The 20599-nt window shown below is 34.7% G+C and overlaps 1 protein-coding gene across 1 annotated transcript in view; it reads right to left on the bottom strand.

Annotated features, from left to right (window-relative positions):
- Positions 1–1516: 1516 nt before the first annotated feature.
- Positions 1517–20599, bottom strand: part of GATA4 (GATA binding protein 4) — a 59446-nt gene continuing 40363 nt past the window's right edge. Inside the window, 5 exon segments of the mRNA XM_053708919.1 lie at positions 1517–4086; positions 4629–4759; positions 6359–6446; positions 8780–8905; positions 11861–12027. Of these exon segments, the coding sequence (XP_053564894.1) occupies positions 3940–4086; positions 4629–4759; positions 6359–6446; positions 8780–8905; positions 11861–12027 (659 nt within the window). The 3' untranslated portion in view covers positions 1517–3939.

Raw genomic sequence — 20599 nt, 5'->3', positions numbered from 1 at the left:
TCTTTCTTTCACCCTCCCATGTCTGTCTGTATGATAGTTTTCATTTTCTTCTTGCTATTCTTGGGATATTTATCATTGTCCAGACTGACTGGGTTCACAGGAAGTGAATTCTCTTGCAGAGTCCCTCTCCTGCACCTTGTTAATTGGCTGCTCAGTCCAGGGTGATTTTACTCTGCCACCTCCGAGTGCAGAGGGTTGGAAAGCAGTAGTTTAAACTGATAAATATCAGCTGTAGACTCAAATGAGAAAGCCTGAAACCGATAGGGGCATTTGCCCTTTGAAAAATCTGCCCCTTGTCTTTTTATTTGTTTCTTGATGATTATTTTCCAAAACTAATGTTGTTGTTACTTGTGATCTGATATGTTTATATGCCAATCATGTGATCTTTAAAGGGACATTAGGAAGGGGTTGGACTGCTCTTTTTAGGAATATGACAAGAAAGAAGAAACATAGAATTAATTTTTCTAATTTGCATAACAAATAGCATAATTTAAACATGTCAATTTTTTGCATTAAAATGGTAAGTAAAAGTTGTTTGAATTTAAACTGAAATGAATACTGCAGTATCAATAATGCCTGCTATTGCTCACTGGCTGACGACACCCTCAGCAGGGGCGGAACAACACTCTCAGCAGGGGCGGAGCTACCATTTGTGCAGCAGTTGCAGTGACACCAGGGCCGAAGTGCTGAGGTGCCATAGCAGACAGTCTTTATATAGGTGTATGCCTAAGTGATCATTATATGTGTATAAATATTAATCAACATTATATTGGGCAGCATATACATCAGTGTATAGATATTAAAATCATTATACAGTGCATAAAAAATATATATTTTTTTACAGCACAGGAATATGCTTTAAAAAAATATAATTTTAAAAAGTCTGTTTTTAGATTAAAAAATATATATAAAAATATATATTTAAATGTGTTTTTTGAGCAAATATAGCAAAAAAAAGCATACTTTTTATCTAAAAAATAAAATAAAACTGAAGAACAGTTTCTTAGATTTGTTTTTATTTTATTTTTTCTGTAGGTTTCCAAAAACTGTTGCTGACATTACATCTCTATTCCAAATAATTACAATTTATACACATATAAAGCTATATTTTGTGTGTTGTACTGTCAGTATGATCTTTTAAATTACAATGGTTAGAAAAACCTTAATAATGTAAGAAACGACCAATCTTCATGTCGACACGAAACCTTAAATACTCCGTCACAGAGTTATCCTTATTAAAGACGTTTTCTGATACATAAATGATTATTGGCAGTGTATGTTATAAAGCACAGTAATTATATCTGTTTTCCTTTTTGCTGTTTACCCAGTTAATAGGAGCTTACAATACCTGAATGTAGAATTATATTACGATATAGTGGCCATTAGCAGCCTCTTGACTTTTTAAAATATTTTGATGTATTATGTGCATTAAAGGGATACTTCTTTCATCAAAGGAATAGTTTAGTCAAAATTAAACTTTGATGATTCGGATAGCTCATGCAATTTTAAGCAACTTTCTGATTTACTCCTATTATCAAATTTTCTTCATTCTCTTGCTGAAGAGAAAAAGCAGAAATGTAAGCAAGGCAGCCAGCCCATTTTGGTTCAGCATCTGGGTAGCGTTTTCTGATTGGTGTCTAAATGTAGCCACCAATCAGCAAGCACTCCTAAGCTTACATTCAAATAAAGATAGCAAGAGCATGAAGAAAAATGAATAATAGTAATAAATTAGAAAGCTGCTTAAAATTACATGCCCTATCTGTATCATGAAAGTTTAATTTTGACTAGACTATCCCTTTAAGAGCAGCTTGAATTGACTTGACAGAAAATAGCAATATGAGTTGTATGTTTCTTACTAGTGGAGAGAATTAAAATAGATTTTTTTTTAAGATTAAATATATATATAACACATATTGAGTATTTTTGAACAGCTACTTTCTGGATTTTAGCACTATTGATAGTGTGTTGTAATATATAAAGGGATATTAACTTTAAAAATGAATTTCCCCATTAATAATACATTATAATATATTAATTTTCCTATTTTGTTTGCTTTTCCTGTAAATCACCTTGGGAAAATAATTAGATCAATGCACCCTAGGGAAAACTCAAATTCTGTAACCTTAGTATGCTGCAAATTGCTTGATATGATTACATTCTACTCAGTGATAGTGTAGTGCAGTCACAAACTCATTTACAGCTAGCATTAAAGGGGACATAATACTCATATGCTAAATCATTTGAAATTGATGCAGTAAAACTGTAAAAGCTGACAGGAAAATATCACTTGAGCATCTCTATGTAAAAAAGGAAGATATTTTACCTCACAATCGCCTCAGCTCAGCAGAGTAAGTTCTGTGTAAAAAGTTATACTCAGCTGCTTCCAGCTGCAGGAAAAAAAAAATGAAGAAATGAACAGCAGCCAATCAGCATCAACAGTGCTGAGGTCATGAACTTTTTTACTGTGATCTCATGAGATTTCACTTAACTCTTATTAAATTTCATAGTAAACTTCCTTTAAACTGAATAGGGAAATAACATGAGAGTGCACAAGGCTCATCCCTTCGGCTGTGCCGGGACAGACATACTGAATTGCTGTTTAGAAATCCTTTACAATTTAATGTGGCTACTGAGGAACTTTTGAGGTAAAATATCTTTCTTTTTTACATAGAGATGTTCAGGTGATATTTTCTAGTCAGCTTTTTACAGCTATGCTGCAGCACTTTCAAGTGTTTCAACATTTGGGTATTATGGCCCTTTAATTCTCCACAATCAGGGAAGTTAAATATATTTACCAGGATTTTCAAGTGATTTATTACTGATTTGTAAAACTGGAGATGGTGCTAACAAAGTGACAATTTTAATGTTTTTTAAATAAATATTTTGTATGTAGGTCTTTTGCAAACAATTGCTGATAAATGATGATGTTTAAATGTTTGTACACAGAGGCAGTGTAGGTTTAACTAAGAATTTATACAGGCCAGTTATTACTTATATCCATTTAAATAAGCTGGAAGAAGTATTTTTTTCTACCCAATCAGTGCAGAATAAAAGACAATTGTTGGACAATCTATCTCTTGAATAAACAGCCTATTTATACGTATCTAGGAATCAGAACAAATATGTGCATTAAATTTATTAAAATGACATTAATTTACAAATAAAAAACAAAAAAAAAACTATTTTTTTAATCAAGGTTACCACATAACTTCAGCTAACAAATGAAGTATGTGATACAAAATGATTTAAGCAAAACGCTCCAGGACAGGATTCCTTTCAAAGAGAGATGCATGATAGATGTTCACTTGAAACCAAACATGGTCAGTCATGTAATCTTCATCATTATTATCTAAACCTAATATATATATATGATTTTATAATTATTTTTTTACAGGGGTAAACAGGTTTACAAATTACAATTGAAAGCTTAAACGGCTGTGCTTAAATGTGCAAATGTTGCCCATATAGAAAGTTTTGCGGCAGGCAGCCTTTAGCAGTTTCCTCTCTTGGCCAATCAGAAAAATGCATTATCTCCATAACTTGTACAACATCAACTTTGATATCTCCACTGTTGTGAGATCTTCAGTGGTCTTTGTGGATTTTGTTGCTCACTTCTGATATCTTTCTGTAGCTTTTCTCTTCTGCTGATTTGTGTGAGATCTTACCACAAATCTTCCCACATTCAGGCCACATTAATGTATAAACATGTCTTTGCTAGAAGAAGAAATCTTAAATTAATTAGTTTTGTTAATAGTTCTCTTCTTATACTTTTTTTTTGTTTTTGTTTTTTTTTGTTTTAGTTTTATTACAAGATCGAGTCTTTAGAAAACTTGCTCGTTTTCATAGCGAGAGGAGTTTATAATGTAGTCCTAAGGTAAATGTTCAAGTGACGTTAGGAAGTTGTGGATGTGAATGACCTGCAAAGATTATAGCTTGGTGTTAAGCTAGGACCATATTGTTCCAGGAGTCATGTTTGGAACTTCCTTGTGGAGATGTGCTGATATGGTGACTCTGAGGGGACAGCTTTAGGCCTGTCATGTGGTGAAGAGAAGATCCGTGGCTTGTGATTGAACATAATGGTGACACCTACGATAAAAAACAGCAGAGCAAGATGCGTGAGAACAAACAATTTTTTTCATAGTTTTGCTATCATCCATTCTATAAAAGGTTAATAGTATGCTAAAGATTCAGTGTTTATATTCACCCGCTTAGTGACACTCACATACAAAAACATACACCTATGTGTTATATCAGTGACCGTGACAGAGTGTATAGGATGGTACAGACCCGGTATTCTATTATTTAACAACTGTTGCTAAAAGGCATTGGAAAATGGCTAAATACAATGGGAGTTCATATCTACCAATCAGTAATCAGTCCCTAGGATTGTTATATAAAGACATGCACTACCTGTTAACTACAGAAATCAAAATAAACAGTTTCAACTCATGCAAACACATATTTTATATATAAATAGCACTTTAATGAAATGTATGATAGAAATCTTTAGAGTATCCCTTTAACTTAAATCTCCCAACTATCTCTAAAGTCAATTGTACTACTCAGACCGCACAAATCTTAACCTTTAACCTATTCTCAAAATATAATGTATGGGTTTCACACATTACCTGAGATATGGAGCTGGAATGGCCGTAGGGAGGTGACAGTCCTGGCTCAATTTTTATGGGACGCATTTCCTCTGTGGTAGTGGAGTTTGTGGAGCTGGTGGTTGGAGTGAGGCTATCGCTGCCATTTAGTCCTGCATGAGAAAGTACAAATTAAGTACCACTTGAAGACAACAGAGGCAATTAATACACTTTTACTTCCAAAATTCTCTTTGGTACCTGTCACCTGAGCATATCAATTTGGATTACCAACCCTACCTTATTTGTAGGGACCTCCTTAATTTGCCCAAACTTTTTAACAGTCTCCCATGTTCTGTTATTTATCTGCTCTTAAGAACATTTTTCTCCCTTATTTTTCACATGTAAAATTATTTCAAAATGTAAAATTGTACTCTTGTACTCTTATTTAGTTAATAATGTTGATGTATCTGACAGTTTAATGTATTTACTCCCACTGTGCCTTAAATGAGAAATAGAATTCACAGATTTGCTGAAAGATGATGAATGTATTAAGCTAGACTGTGTGAAAGAAGATGATTTGTAGGTTTTTTCAATTACGGTACTAGTTATCAACAAGAGAGAAAATTCCTGACTATGGCAATTATAATTGGAAGGAATCTTATTTTGAAGGGATGGAAGAGTAGGATTGCGCCATCGTTTAAAGCTTTTAAACAGGCCATATATAAACAATTCCTTATAAAGCAATATGACATTTGGTTTAAATTAGAGATTAATATTGAAAGGTTTTTTGAAAAATGGGGAGAATGGATTAAAACCCTAGACCTAGAGGAAAAAAAAACTATTAATTAAAACAATCGAAAATATACAATATATATTAAAAATTGTAGGTTAAGGGGAAAATGGTTTTTTAACCCCGATGGGGAGTGAGGGGGAGAGAGGATAGTGAGAAGGGAAACCTTATTTTAATATTTTTTTTATTTATTTTTTCTCTCTTATGAGTATAAAATAATTTAAAATGCACCTAGAAATGGTTGAATGGCACAATATAGTAGCAAACTTCTAGTAAAGTTTAGATAGAATGTTTAAATGATTTTCATTTTCGGATATATACTAAATAGACGGGAAACCATGGAGTAGGGATTATTCTCATATTGGAATGGAATGTTATGAGTGTTAAGTATATGAAAACTACATATTGATGATATTTTTTTTCCTTTTTTGCCCTTATGTTTTTTGTTTTTTTTCTCAATGCTGATAGAGATGAATGTTCTCTATTTCTTTGTTTATGAGTATCCTTCTTATTGTTCACTAATTATATGGAAAATAAAGTTTAAAAAAAAAAAAAAAAAAAAAAGATGATTTGTAGGAAGAATTTTGTTGCACCAAACTATATCAAATTGTAAAATAAAGTGTTATTTTTTTCAGTAACAGCTGTATAATTTGTTGATTTCCTACGTGAAATGTGTCAATTCCAGGCTAAAATGTAAGTCTGTCAAAAGAACTGAATTAGCGGGTAATTAAGACATGCCCAATCGTTAAATGGATTTCTATAAACTAAGCAAATTACTTTTGATCCGTAATTCTGCCGCCTAGTGGTTAAGTCAAATATTGCATTGTACAATGATAGTTTATAATTATACTGTATTTTAAAATACTAACATTGAATCGCTGAAGAACTTCACAGATAAAACACTAAAATATCCCTTTAACATTATGTTTTTTAAACATATTAATTAATTAATTACTATTTGAATATTCCATAATTTTCCTACCTGTTGGAGTCTTTGACTTGCTGAGGTTCTTAGGTTTTCGCTTTCGTGTCTGAATTCCCTCTTTTTTCATTGCTAGTGGTCTGGGTACCTGTAAAAACAAAACAAACATTCTAAACGTGGATTTTATTTATTATAACAAAATTAAAGTGTGAAAATCGTGTATACAAATATTTTACACACAAATTGTAGTATTTTAAAGTGTTTTTAAAGCTATTTTTAAAAATTATGTTATACCCCCTGTGAGTGCTTACTAACACTAATGCGAGAAAATGTAGTAGTTAAAGGGACAGTCAACACTAAAAAATGTATTGTTTAAAAAGACAGATAACGCCCTTACTACTCATTCCCCCAGCTTTGCACAACCAACATTGTTATATTAATATACTTTATAACCTTTAAACCTCAAAATTTCTGTCCGTTTCTAAGCCACAAAAGACAGCCTCTTATCACATGCTTTTTTATTAGCTTTTCCCCTCAGGGGAGTGCTAGTTCATGTGAGCCATATAGATAGCATTCTGCTCACACCCATGGCTTGTGGCAGACACTGCACTAATTGGATGAAATGCAAGTCAAAATATAAAAAATAAAAAGTAATATGATCAGGGGACTGTCAGAAAAGGCTTAGATACAAGGTAATCACAGAGGTAAAAAGTATATTAATATAACCATGTTGGCTATGCAAAACTGGGGAATGGGCAATACAAAATTTTGAGTTAACTGTCCCATTAATCACAAGCAATATTACCTCTCAGCAAGCAATAGTGAATCAATAAAATGCTATAGCACATTTATAACATTTTATTATGGCTTATTTATGTCTCCCATAGAATATTTTATTAGACATAATAATGAAAATAATAATTATTGCAGTCACTGCTATATACTATTGTCTTTATCATATTGCGGTTGTAAACATTACTATCAAGCAGGGTCGGCTCAAGATATTGTGCTGCCTGGGTCCAAGAATGCAATGACGCCCCCCCCCCCCCCCATAGTAACATTACTTTTTAACATATCAACCTACTAGCCTGGCCTCTGACCTTACTAAGCCTATCTACCTGCATGCAACCAATGCTTATGAATAAATGTGGCATGCAGGAAGTTAGGGAAGAGATGAACTTGCCCCCCGCTTGAATGTCGCCCCTGACCGGTTTGATGCTGAGAGCCTGCGATTTCCCCCTTGGAGCCAGAGGACAAGCGTGGTCTGGGTCTGACAGTGACTGAATCAGTCACTGAAGTGCTGCCCCTTTTCAGGTGCTGCCTGGGTCCATTGGACCCACATGGTCCCATGGTTTAGCCGGCCCTGCTATCAAGTAGTGTAAATAATCTTTAATAAAGACATTTATTCTAGTTACCTACTAATTAAGAATGCAAATCCAATAGAATGTACGATAATGTTGGCATCACTTTGATCATAATGGTTAACGTGTCATGAAACACTTTGAGATTGTTATAAAAAATGTTTCATTATGCAAGGTAAAGCAGCTTTTGCCATATACTTTCATTATTTATTTGCACCTTTTTCTTGGAATTGAAGTCTGAAAATTGTGGGTTTTGCACTTTTTAGAATTGAAAGTGCACACTGCCAGGGAAGTAACTGCAGGGCCTTAGGGATCTCCATTGCTACCGGGCCCGTCTTTTTTAATGGGTCAGTCTGCTGCTGTTCAAGCAGAAACAGATTTCAAAACAGCTTGTTTACCGATCTGCAGTTTTTCTAATCACCACTAGAGGTTGCTAAACATGTGGTGAATGGAAAACTGAACAGAAAGCAAGTAGTCTGCTGTGGTAAGTTTTTCTTAGTGCTGTAGTGTTTGTTAGTGGTGCTTGGTAGGCTGTGGATCAACTCCCTATGTGTATACATGCCTGTGCATATGTGTGTGTATATGTGCATGTGTTTGTGTGTGTATATGCATGTGTATATATGTGTGTGTTTATGTAAATATATATAAATATAAATAAATAAATATAAATGTGTATGTGTGTGTATTTATGTGTTTGTGTATATATGTGTACATATTATATATATATATATACACACACATATCTAATTAGCTGTGCTTTGGAGGGGGGCCCTGCCACAGACTTTGAGTTCTAGTTACGCTTCTGCTCATGCACAACAATATGTCTGAAACATCTGTCCCTTATTGGACTCAGCAGAGGTAATAAGGGAAAACTGCAAAACAGTGGAAATTTAGCTTACATAATGGATATGGCTAAAATGGTTCCACCAAATAAAGCAAATGTTGGATGGATTTTGCTACTGAAAAACAGTTGCAGCAAACACTGTGTTAATAGAATCAAAAAATTTACAACCACATTTTTTGGTTGCAAGAAAAATATCGTAATGTTTAAAAATAACCATATATTTTTTCTATATAACAGTTCAGTTTAAAGTAAATAATGAAATATTGCATCACATACCCCATGCAGTTTCATATAGAGTCCACAAGCATTACACACTGGTTCTCCCTCTGCATTTCGACGCCAGAGTGTCGTGGTTGATGTATGGCAGTTGGCACATGACAGACCAACACGGCGAGAAGCTGACTGCATGACAGAAATAAATGTATTAAGTCTTATCCTCTTTACCAATGTGTTACAAGCTACAAGAAATGAAGTAATTGTTTTCTCAAAATTGTAATTAATAACGTTTTGCAATTCATTAAAGTTTTTTTTTTAAGAATATATTAGAATTAGTGATAAATGTAACAAAATATTGCATAAAAGGCAGAATATCACTTTTTTAACACTAGATGGCGCCACATAACTCTCTAAGAGTCTGGTGATCAAAAACTTGTTGGTATGGAGAGAAATAGTGCAAATAGCTAGATAAAATTTGAGGAACCTTAGTACTCACAAGACTTGTTAGAAATAGGGTTGCCACCCAGCCAGTATTTTACAGACATTGACAGTATTTTCATGGTTCACGCCAAAATTGAAAATAATGATGAAATACTGTATATAACTAAAGATGCTGTTGTGGTAAAACCTCTTAACTTGTGTTGTAATCAAGTTATAAACCAAAGATCATTTAAAATAAGCTCTAGCAAATTTAGTTCCTAATATATGCTGTATAATTATTTATGCAAATTTATGCCAATGAGAATAGTCAGCAGAAAAGGTGGCAACCCTACCTGGAAAATCTCACCAGGCCAGAGATCTTTTGACCATCGGGCTCTAAATCTGAAATTGTATACTAGCTATAATTGTTCTAGAATCCAGTGAGTAGATGCACTCTAATGGCAAATTAATTGTGTTTTCTTTTGCAATTTTTTTCTCTTATATATAGGTATCCTTGTACAGGATTCTTGATTTTGTATCCAATCTATCTAATGCTGTTAGTAATCTCATTAAAAGTCCTAGAACTATTTAGGAATGAAAAGAATAAAGTCCAGACCCCCCCCCCCCCCCCCATGAAATAGTTCATTTTGAATTTGAAGATAGATGTTTTTGGACACTGTATCATAAGACATGGGCCATACTCACATGGATTCACTGCAACTATAACTGTAGCATCAGTCACTTATGTCATTAGTGGGCTACACCCATAACTGTAAAAACTAGGAGACATCATCTATAGATTGCAATCCTATTTATGACTATGGAAATGTTAGACTGGCCAAAGTGCACTGACATTGATCTCCTATGTGTTTTGAGTCTTCTTGCGTGATGCTTCTACTAGTGCTGTCCTTCAGCCTAACCCTTTCATGGTCACAGTGAAGAACACAACCGTCTTTGTTCTATTCTGAGTTAACAAAAAGCTGACATGGCTTTTTCTATTGTACTGCTCGTTCTAATACAATCAGAAGATATCATGGGATATGCATGAATCTCTTTTTTTTTATTGAACCAATTCAAATATTTGGAATGTTCAAATGTCACCAATTTGTGTGCTGATATATTAATAATTATAGACAACACTTAAAGACACATTGAAAGTCAATATTACATTTTCACAATTTAGACAGAGCATACAATAAAAAAATAGTTTCTAATTTACTTCTGTTATCAAAATTGACCTTTCTTTTGGTCTCCTTAAATAAAACTTGGCACACTCTTAATGTCTCTCTAGAAAACTAAGTTAATGAACAGCTGTATAGCTAGAAGCACTGTTTAAGTAAGAAGACTAGAATGCAAATTGATAGGAAATCCAGGGCCGGTGCTAGGATTTTTGGCTACACAGGTGAAGATACATTTTGCTTCCCCCCCAAGAAATTAGATACACTGCCATTACTTCTAAATAAAATGTTCTAGTGATGTGTTAATACCTTAACAACCACCGACGTACCCTGTACATTGGTGCTTGTTAAAAAAGTACTCTTATTGGACTTGTTTGTTTATAACGCAGGACTTGCGGATGTCAACCGTGCTATATCTGAATGTCTCTGGATAGGAGGCATCCAGTCCTGGCTTCCTGTAAAGCTGCATAAGGGAACCCTTTAATGATCAAGCGATGTACAGCGTATGACAGTCGTTAAGGGGTTAAGCCGCTTTAGGTAACTATCTATAATGATAGAGAAACTAGATTTCCCTTATCACAAATTATTTACGGTTTGTCTGAATTATAATTACAGCTATAATGGTTAATTTCTGCATTGACATAACATACCAAAGTGGTGGCTCTGCATAACAATGCAAATCAGTGGTGGCTCTGCATAGTGAATCAACCAGTGGTGGCAATATATCTAACACACAAACCTGGAGGCAGGATAACTTCTTTTCTTTTTCACCATTTTACCTTGACCTGACAATAGCATGTTTAACAGGAAAATGTATCAAGCTGCAGACGGGCAAATTCTCAAGAAGAGAACCTATCCACCTGCAATCACACTTGGCAAAGTTTAAGACAGCAGGAGAGCTCTGTTCAGTTCTGCCGCGTGCTCTTAGGTAACCAATTGCGTGAAAGCAGGGCTGTTATCACTGTGAACAAGAAAGTGTGAGGTGTTTTATCTCTACCACCTAGAATAAGAGGCATAGACTGCTTCTTAAATGTATGATTGCAGACCCACTCTTGCTAGTATGAACTGCATATTATTACAAGCTACCAAATGCATCTTGATACATTTTCCCAGAAGTACAATTGCGAAAACTATTTATAGTACAATGTCCCTTTAAAACCAAATCATAGAAATATTATGTTAATAAGATGGGAGTGACTAAACTTTTTAAACATTGTTAGTTGTGAGGGATCAATGTTGATAACTCCCTAATCAGCAGTGGCTTGTATGACACAAATTAGAAGCAATATATACTACCGCCGACTCTCTGAGCAAGTGCAGTGTTTGAATACTGGCGCACAGGCCCTCGCAGGATATGTGCGTATGCCTCAGAAAAGCATCAATAACTTTTACTAAAAGCATTTTTGCTGACGGAAGTATATTGCAAAAATGTTTCATTTTTTACCTTTCTATTCCTTTAAGCTCCATAATTAATTATGTGGCTGATAAACAGCATTGTTTTTCATTACTAAATTGTAAAAATAATTGCCCAAAGCCTCCTTACCAGCCTTCGTTGTGGTTTGATCAAAGGTCGGTTGATTCCATTCATTTTATGGTACAGTCCGCAGGCGTTACACAGGTAATGGCCAGTACCATCCCTCCTCCACAGGGGGGTTGACATTGCCCCACAGTTAACGCATTCTCTTCCCTCTGAGAAGTCATCAAAAAACTCTGGAAATAAAAAAACAGATACATTTTAATGCAAGTTTCTGACATGCAATGAAAGAGCAGAAATAGTTAGATATTTTTATATATACAATAAAGTAAAATTGGGGATCTACATGCTTTTTCACCAAAGGTAGCTAAATGGCAGATTGCTCTACAACAAACCTCCATATGCAATAAAAGTAGTTGATACAATACATTTTAAAATAAGCTCTTGGAGCAATGATTCTAGGGATGTGTAAGTATAAGTAATATCTCCCCTTCCATAAATAGATTCTGTATATCAGCACAAAGAAAAAATAAATGTTTTAAATTTAACATTTTTTTCAGTAAAAAATTAATTTGAAAGAACAGTAAAAAACAAATCCATCATGCATATGAAAGAGCACTCGTTCTTTTGAATTTGAAGACAACATAAAATTAATGTCTGTACAACTGAACCTTAAAGGGACACCAAAGCCTAAAATTTTCTTTCATTATTCAGATAGAGAATACAAATTTAAACAACATTACAATTTACTTCTATTATTTATTTTACTTCATTATTTAGATATTCGTAGTTGAAGAAAAAGCAATGCACATGGGTGAGCCAATCACACAAGGCTTCTATGTGCAGCAACCAATCAGCAGCTACTGAGCCTATCTAGATATGCTTTTTAGCAAAGAATATCAAGAGAATAAAACAAATTAGATAATAGACGTAAACTAGAAAGTTGTTTAAAATTGCATGTTCTTTCTAAATCATGAAAGAAAAAATGTGGGTTTCATGTCCCTTTAAAGAAATTGTCTTGTCAAAATTAAACTTCCATGATTCAGATAGAGCATGCATTTTTAAACAACTTTCTAAATGACTCTTATTATCAAGTTTTCTTTGTTCTCTTGGTATCTTTATTTGAATGTAAGCTTAGGAGCTGACCCATTTTTGGTTCAGCACCTGGGTTGCGCTTGCTGATTGGTGGCTACATTTAAACACCAATCAGAAAGCGCTACCCAGGTGCTGAATAAAATAATGGGCCGGCTCCTATGCTTACATTCTGGCTTTTTCAAATAAAGATAACAAGAGAATGAAGAAAAAATCATAATAGGAGTAAGTTAGAAAGTTGCTTAAAATTGCATGCTGTATCGGAATCAAGAAAAGTTTAATTTTTAATAGATTATTCCTTTAAAGTGATGGTAAACTCTCCCCTTTATAAAATCAGATCCGAAATGTTAGTGATATTTTAGATGGAGTTTAATTAATCAGTTGTACTGAAGATGCGCTATAACTTACTTTTTAATATAGATATGAAATTCAAATTCCCCACGCTCCGCCGCCCACTTCAAAACTAATATTAAATGAATGTGAAAATTTTAATGAGCTGAGCATACAGGGAGAGCAGACCTGTTTATCTTATCTCTCTATACACAGAGGTCAATACTGAAGTACTGAAATTCTCATTATGGGTGATAATTTCAATGGATAAAAGCAGCTATTTCGAGTACAAGAATAAACCTAATACTATGCAGAAGGCATTTACAACACAGTAAGGGGGGGGGGCGCAGCTCAGTGTTCCTTAAAGTCAACAAGTCTGTGTTGCTAAGTATTGATTCCAGCTTCTATTTTTAAGTATAATGTGTCTTTTTCAATTGTTTTCCTACCTGGCCCTCCTGAAATGGTTTGAGCAGCTCCTAAAAAATATAACTGACTCATAAGATTTAATGATGTTTTACCTTCATATGTAGCATTTGAAATAAAATCCCACACATAAAAAAGGAGGTAAAAAATACATATTGTCACTTTACTGAGTACTATAAATGTACAATAACAATTTATGTGCGGCTGAAGTGTTCCCCCCGCTCCACGTCATTTTCAATTTGTTTATACTAACTCCTAGCGGCAGCGGCCAAATGATTGTGGACTGTGCTAGGTTCATGTGCTTGGCAGATTATCCTAGCTGCAAAAAAACTGCATAGAATTCAGCATAATTTAAAGGTCCTTTATTTCTAACATCTTGTATGTAATATAGTTACTTTGTGCACCTTTAGTAAAAATAAACATCCATATATAAATGAGACTGTTACAAAGCAATGCACAAATGTTTTAAAGGACTATGGTTCTGTCTTCTGCCTTGCAGAATAAACAGTAGTAAATCACTGCTTTATATGAATTTATAGTGGGCAGGGCATGTACTGGGCATAAATATTTAACTGTTCTCTGTGAAGATCATTTCTATCTAGGGCCCCTCAGGCTTTCACTAAGTCCTGAGTTTTAAAGTGACAGTAAAACCCCAAAATGAAAAGTGACATTCAAATGAAACATGTACATTAGTTTGCTTTATTTAATGAGTCTGGTGTGGATCCTGGAAGATTTGTAGATCTATACCCTGCTACAGGCTTCAGTCATTGCTTGAACAGTGCAAAAACACTTGTTTAAAGAGGTATATCCCTAGAATGCAAAACATTGTAAAGTTTGCAAAGGAAACAAGTTGAAATATTTTAAAACATTTATTTTGTGCTTTATATACATAAATATATATAAAAATTACTAAAATTAACTAACTTTACTAGAGTTTGACTGATCTTCTGAACGAGTTGTTTATAAAGTGCAAAGTCAGTGCAACTTTAATTTATAGCCAATGCCACTGGCAGCCAAAGTGTTAATGAAGTTCAAACACAGTTAAACAGCTGAATCTGACACGTTGGATATTTCTGGAAAGCTGAATTGCTGTACTTAGCTATGCAAATAGTAATTTATTTTAAGTATTACCTATTTTCTTAAAGGGACATGAAACCCAAAATGTTTCCTTCATTATTCAGACAGACCATGCCATTTTAAACAGCTTTCCAATTTACTTCTATTAGGTAATATGTTTTGTGATTGGTAATATTTTGTTCAAAAGCATACCTAGGTAGGCTCAGGAGCAGCAATGCTAATTGGTGACTGCATATACAGTATAAGCCCTTTCCAATTGGCTTCCATGGAGTATTGCTTCAATGAGTAATACCAAGAGAATGAAGCAAATTGTATAATAGAAGTCATTTGGAAAGTTGTTACAAATTGTATGCTCTGAATTATGAAAGGAAAATGTGAGGTTCCATGTACGTGGTTCATATTAGGGTCACACTTGCACTTCTATAAATAGATATCATAAAGTTCATGGTCCAATATTTAAAGGGAAACATTTTTTAACTGGCAAAACATTGAAAGAAATGTAATCTTTTTTTTATCTTATAAAATGATTCCCAAAAATAGTTATTTGTGATCAAACGTAAAGGGACAATCTACTCCAGAATCTGTATTGTTTAAAAAGATAGATAATCCCTTTATTCCCCATTCCCCAGTTTTGCATAAACAACACGGTTATATTAATATACTTTTTACCACTGTCTTTACCCCCTTTTTTCAGTTCTTTTGACAGGCTTGCTTTTTAGCCAATCAGTGTCCTCTCATAAGTAACTCCACAGGATTGAGCACAATGTTATCTCTATCGCACAAATTAACTAGCACTTTCTAGCTGTGAAACATTCAAAATGCACTAAGATAAGAGGCGGCTTAGAAATTAGCATATGAGCCTACCTAGGTTTAGCTTTCAACAAAGAATACCAAGAGAACAAAGCAAATTAGATGATAAAAGTAAATTTAAAAGTTATTTAAAATTGCATGCCCTATCTGAATCATGAAAGTTACATTTTGACTAAACTGTCCCTTTAAATACCAATCTTAGAATTGTGAATATTAGTATGGCACTGATAACTAAATGTACAGAAGTAAAATGCTGTAATGTGTTAGACAGTGACACACATTGAGCCCACCTGGTGAGCCAATGACAAGAGGAATATGTGTAGCCACCAATCACCAGCTTGCTCCTAGTAGTGCATTACTGCTCTTGAGCCTATCCAGCTATGCTTTTAAAGAAAGAATACCAGAACAATATTACATTTGACAATAGAAGTCAATTAAAAATAGCTTAAAATGGCATGATCTGCCAGAACCATTAATGTTTCATTTAGAAATTCATGTCCTTTTAACCTCTTAAGGACATATGACGGAATTTTTCCGTCATAAAACAATTGAGCAAACTGAAAGCTGTGTCCTTAAAGGGTTAAATCTGAGATCTAGAGATGTGATTGGGTATGGCGGTTGGCAAATAAGTCAGCTATACCATCCACAGATTTGTGACGTTGAAAGGTTAGATTGCAGCTGTTATTGCTAAGAAAATAAGCAAATACTGACAGCAATAAAGTCTATTTCAGACACCAAGTGGTAGCATTTTCTTAGCTTGTGCTAATATTTTCTTTGCTAATAACTCCTGTGGTTTGAACTTGCAGCTTATAGAAGGGCAGTGAGTAACTTTATGGCTTTGAGCTACTTAACATGGCTTTAAATCCTGCTATTATAGGCTTTTTTTGACACATTTCTTCTGTCAGCTGCAGATTGCTCCCCTCCTCCTCCTCCTACCGCTCAGACATAGAGGAAATACATATTGCAGACTACAAGCTGTTAGGACATCTCCCTTAGGGACCCAAAACAATAGAATTGGGACTCATTCCCCCACCGCAGCAATGCACCAGAGATCTACAATTTCCCTTTTCACAGATCTGAGCCTAAAAGCTGACAGATTTAGTTTAAAAAAGGGAAACAGAAATGGTTCATTTATCACCGACCTCATAATAATGCTGGGAAAGCCCTGATAGCATCACAAGAGAGTAGTTTGTGGTTGGGTGAAACACACAGGTAACACTGAGTGCCACAGTTAAAGGGACTAGTCAAAATTAAACTTTTATGATTCAGGTAGGGCATGCAGTTGTAAATAACTTTCCAATTTACTTGTATCATTAAGTTTGCTTTGTTCTCTTTGTATTCTTTGTTGGGCTAATTTCTCATGTGCTAATTTCTAATCCCTTGATGGCTGCCTCTTATCTCAGAGCATTTTGACAACTTTTACAGCTACACGGTGCTAGTTCATGTGTGCCATATAGATAACAGTGTGCTCACTCCCTTTGAATCAGTTATGAGTCAGCACTGTTTGGCTAAAATGCAAGTCTGTCAAAAGAACTGAGATAAGGGGGCAGTCTGCAGAGGCTTAGATACAAGGTAATCACAGAGGTAAAAAGTTTATTAATATAACAGTGTTGGTTATGAAAAACTGGAGAATGGGTAATAAAGGGAATATCTATCTTTTTTAAACAAGAACAACTGACAATCATGCTGCCATACGGGCCTAAATTAAGAATAAAATCCCAGTACATGCTAAAACCTGAAATTGTTTTATATCTATTTCTCTTTACTTGGGTCAAATAAATGTACTTTTATTCTTTTTTGAATGGATTTAGAGAAGGCATTGTTCACTCTGTTAATGAGGCCATCTGGAATTCAGTGCAGATCAGTACATTATCACATGTCCATGTTAAAGTGAAGGTCAATTTTGATGAATTAGTGCCCGGTTTTTAATAAACCTATTAAAAACAAGGGCACTTTAATTCATCAAAATTGACGTTTCACTGTTTTCTTCAAAAACTTACCTTTTAATCCTGGCAGCCGCTCCAGCACTTCCTCCGCCCCTCGCAAGCCGTCATCGCGGGTCCAAAGTGATGAATCTGGCTTCCTCCAATCACAGCGTTGCATCAGGGCAAGATTCCCCCGGGGGGAAAGCTGTGATTGGAGGAAGCCTGATTCGTCATTTCTGACGTCTGCAGAGGCTTCCGACGGCCGGGGGAATCGCTGGAGCGGCATTCAGGATTAATAGGTAAGTTTTTGAAGAAAACAGTGAATTGTCAATTTTGATGAATTAAAGTGCCCTTGTTTTTTATAGGTTTATTAAAAACCGGGCACTAATTCATTAAAATGGACCTTCACTTTAAGCAATTATTCTCTTCAATCCTTAGTGAATAGCCTAAACACAAAAGCATAGGGATTGGTGAATTCTGCATACTATTTATTATTGCAACTAGTTAGCTTGGTACCAGACTGCACCATCAGCCAGTGAATGGATAAAATTATGCACTGCTTAAATTAAACGCAAACATTTTCTTTCATGATTCAGATAGAGCACAACAACTTTCCAATTGACTTCTATGATCAGTTTTGCTTAATTTTCTTGGAATCCTTTCTTGAAGAAGAAGCAATGCACTACTGGGAACTAGCTGAACACATTGGTAAGCTAATCACAAGAGACATGTATGTGCAGCCACCAATCAGTACCCAACTCCCAGCTTCTGAGCATATCTAGATATGCTTTCCAACAACGGATACCAAAAGAACAAAGCAAATTAGATAAAAGAAATACAATGGAAAGTTGTTTCAATTTGTGTGCTTTGACTGAATCATGAAAGAAAAACTTTTGACTTCCTGTCCCTTTAAAGGGACATCAGTGTCCATATAGAAAATGCACTATTGCTTGTCTATAACTAAGGGGGCAGTAAAGTCAAAATTAAACATTATTATTCAGATTTGCTTTGTTCTCTTGATATCTTTTGTTAGAGAGTAAAGCTAGGGGGGCTCACGAGCAGCAACGCACTGCTGATAGCTAAATGATGATTGGTGGCTACACACATATGCCCCTTGCCATTGGCTCACCTGGTGTGTTCAGCTAAGTCCCAGTAGTGCATTGCTTTAGCTTACATAGGTTTACGCTTCAATGAAGGATAACAAGAGAATGAGGCAAATTTGATAACACAAGTAAAATGGAAAGGTGTTTAAAATGACATGCTCTGTCTGAATCATGAAAATTTCATTTTGACATTAACCCCTGCAAAGGGGTAAGGAATTACTGTTCCTGAGCCTTCCTACCTGAGCCTTAAATTACTTGAGCCTACCTAAGTATGCTTTTCCAACACAGATACAAAGTGAACAAAGTATATTGTATAAGTCTTTTAACATTGCATGATCTGTCTCAACCAGTAAAGATTAATGTTTCATATGCCTTAAAAGCAATGCATTGTGATATTGGAAAGATCGATTATTCTTTCATTAGTAGATGTATAATACGGTAACATACCAGATTCCAGTCTTGTAGGAAGAACACAACACATTCCCTTTAGTATTGCTCATAGCTACCACAAAGTGAAAATCATTTTGTCATTAGCTCATGTTTCTCTAGAAGTGGGTAAACTCTGGCATGTTACATTTCACCTAGTACAAGTGTTTGACAAAAGAATTACAGACATTTGGGTTTGGCAGCAGCAATCCTGATTGGCTGACAATACCAGATACCAGCCCAAAGCACTCAGAGACATTGCACTGCTAGATCTCCCCATGGAAATGTCTGTTCACACTTTATATGATAAAGATTTGTTTGTTCCAGTTTTTTTTTTATGTTTGCTGCACCTCTCTATTGCTGTAGGGGGAGTCTTACTCTAGTGTGCATTTTTTTAGGAACAAAGGGGTTAAAGGGACACTGAATCCAAATTTTTTCTTTTGTGATTCATATAGAGCATGCAATTTTAAGCAACTTTCTAATTTACTCCTATTATCAAATTTTTTTTCTCGTTCTCTTGCTATCTTTATTTGAAAAAGAAGGCATCTAAGCTAAGGAGCCAGCCAATTGTTAGTTAAGAACCCTGGAGAGCACTTGTTTATTGGTGCTGTCCAATCAGCAAGGACAACCCAGGTTGTTCACCAAAAATGGGCCGGCATCTAAACTTACATTCTTGATTTTCAAATAAAGATACCAAGAGAATGAAGAAAATTTGATAGTAGGAGTAAATTAGAAAGTTGCTTAAAATTGCATGCTCTATCTGAATCACGAAAGAAAAAAATGTGGGTTCAGTGTTCCTTTAATGCTGAAGATAATTTCTAAACACTGGTTTTGATGTTTAAAAGCCTTCAGTTCTTGAGACTCAACAGAGCTCCCACACGTCAACTGAATACAAATGGTTTGAAAATATTTCCCCGTATTTACCATCAAGACTAAATGAAGACTAGATTTGTTTCTTAGCCAAAGCTAATGAATTATTTGCAAGTTATTTATGGCTTATACAAATGACAGAAGATCAAACATTATAAATTCAGCGTTTTAAAAGTATCACGAAACTCATGCAAACATTGTAATACTTACAATAATCTGGTAAATGATTTACGCTAACTGGAAGATTTATACAAATAATAAAAAGGTTACTTGAACACCATTCTGCAAGAATTTGCATTGGTGCAAAATTAAAACAGCAAAATAATAGCTTTTTTATGTTAAAGGGACATAAAAGTAAAAAAAAGGAAATGATGTATTATTGCGTGCATATAACTTTGTGTTAAACCATGTAAAGGTATTAAACACATAGCTAAAGTCAGCTCGAGAGCAGCAATGAACTACAGGCACCTAGCTAAACACATCTGGCATGTGTTCAGCCACCAATCACCAGCTAGCTTGCATCAGATGTGCAATGCTGCTCCTTGTTATGATTTTAAACAAAGGATAACAAGAGAATGAAGTCAGTTTCATAATAGAAGTACATTAAATGTCTTTTAAAATAACATGCTTTATCTGAACCATAAAAGATTTATTTTGTTTTTCATGTATCTGCAATACAGAAAGTTCATTTTTAGAGAGGAGTTCTCACTTCATATCTTCATCTTTCAATGTCAGGAAAGAAGTTTTTTAAA

The sequence above is a fragment of the Bombina bombina genome, chromosome 4, assembly GCF_027579735.1.
Source record: "Bombina bombina isolate aBomBom1 chromosome 4, aBomBom1.pri, whole genome shotgun sequence".
Taxonomy (NCBI): Eukaryota; Metazoa; Chordata; class Amphibia; order Anura; family Bombinatoridae; genus Bombina; species Bombina bombina.
The sequence above is the reverse complement of the archived record's forward strand: the minus strand, read 5'-3'. Positions and strand labels throughout refer to the sequence as shown.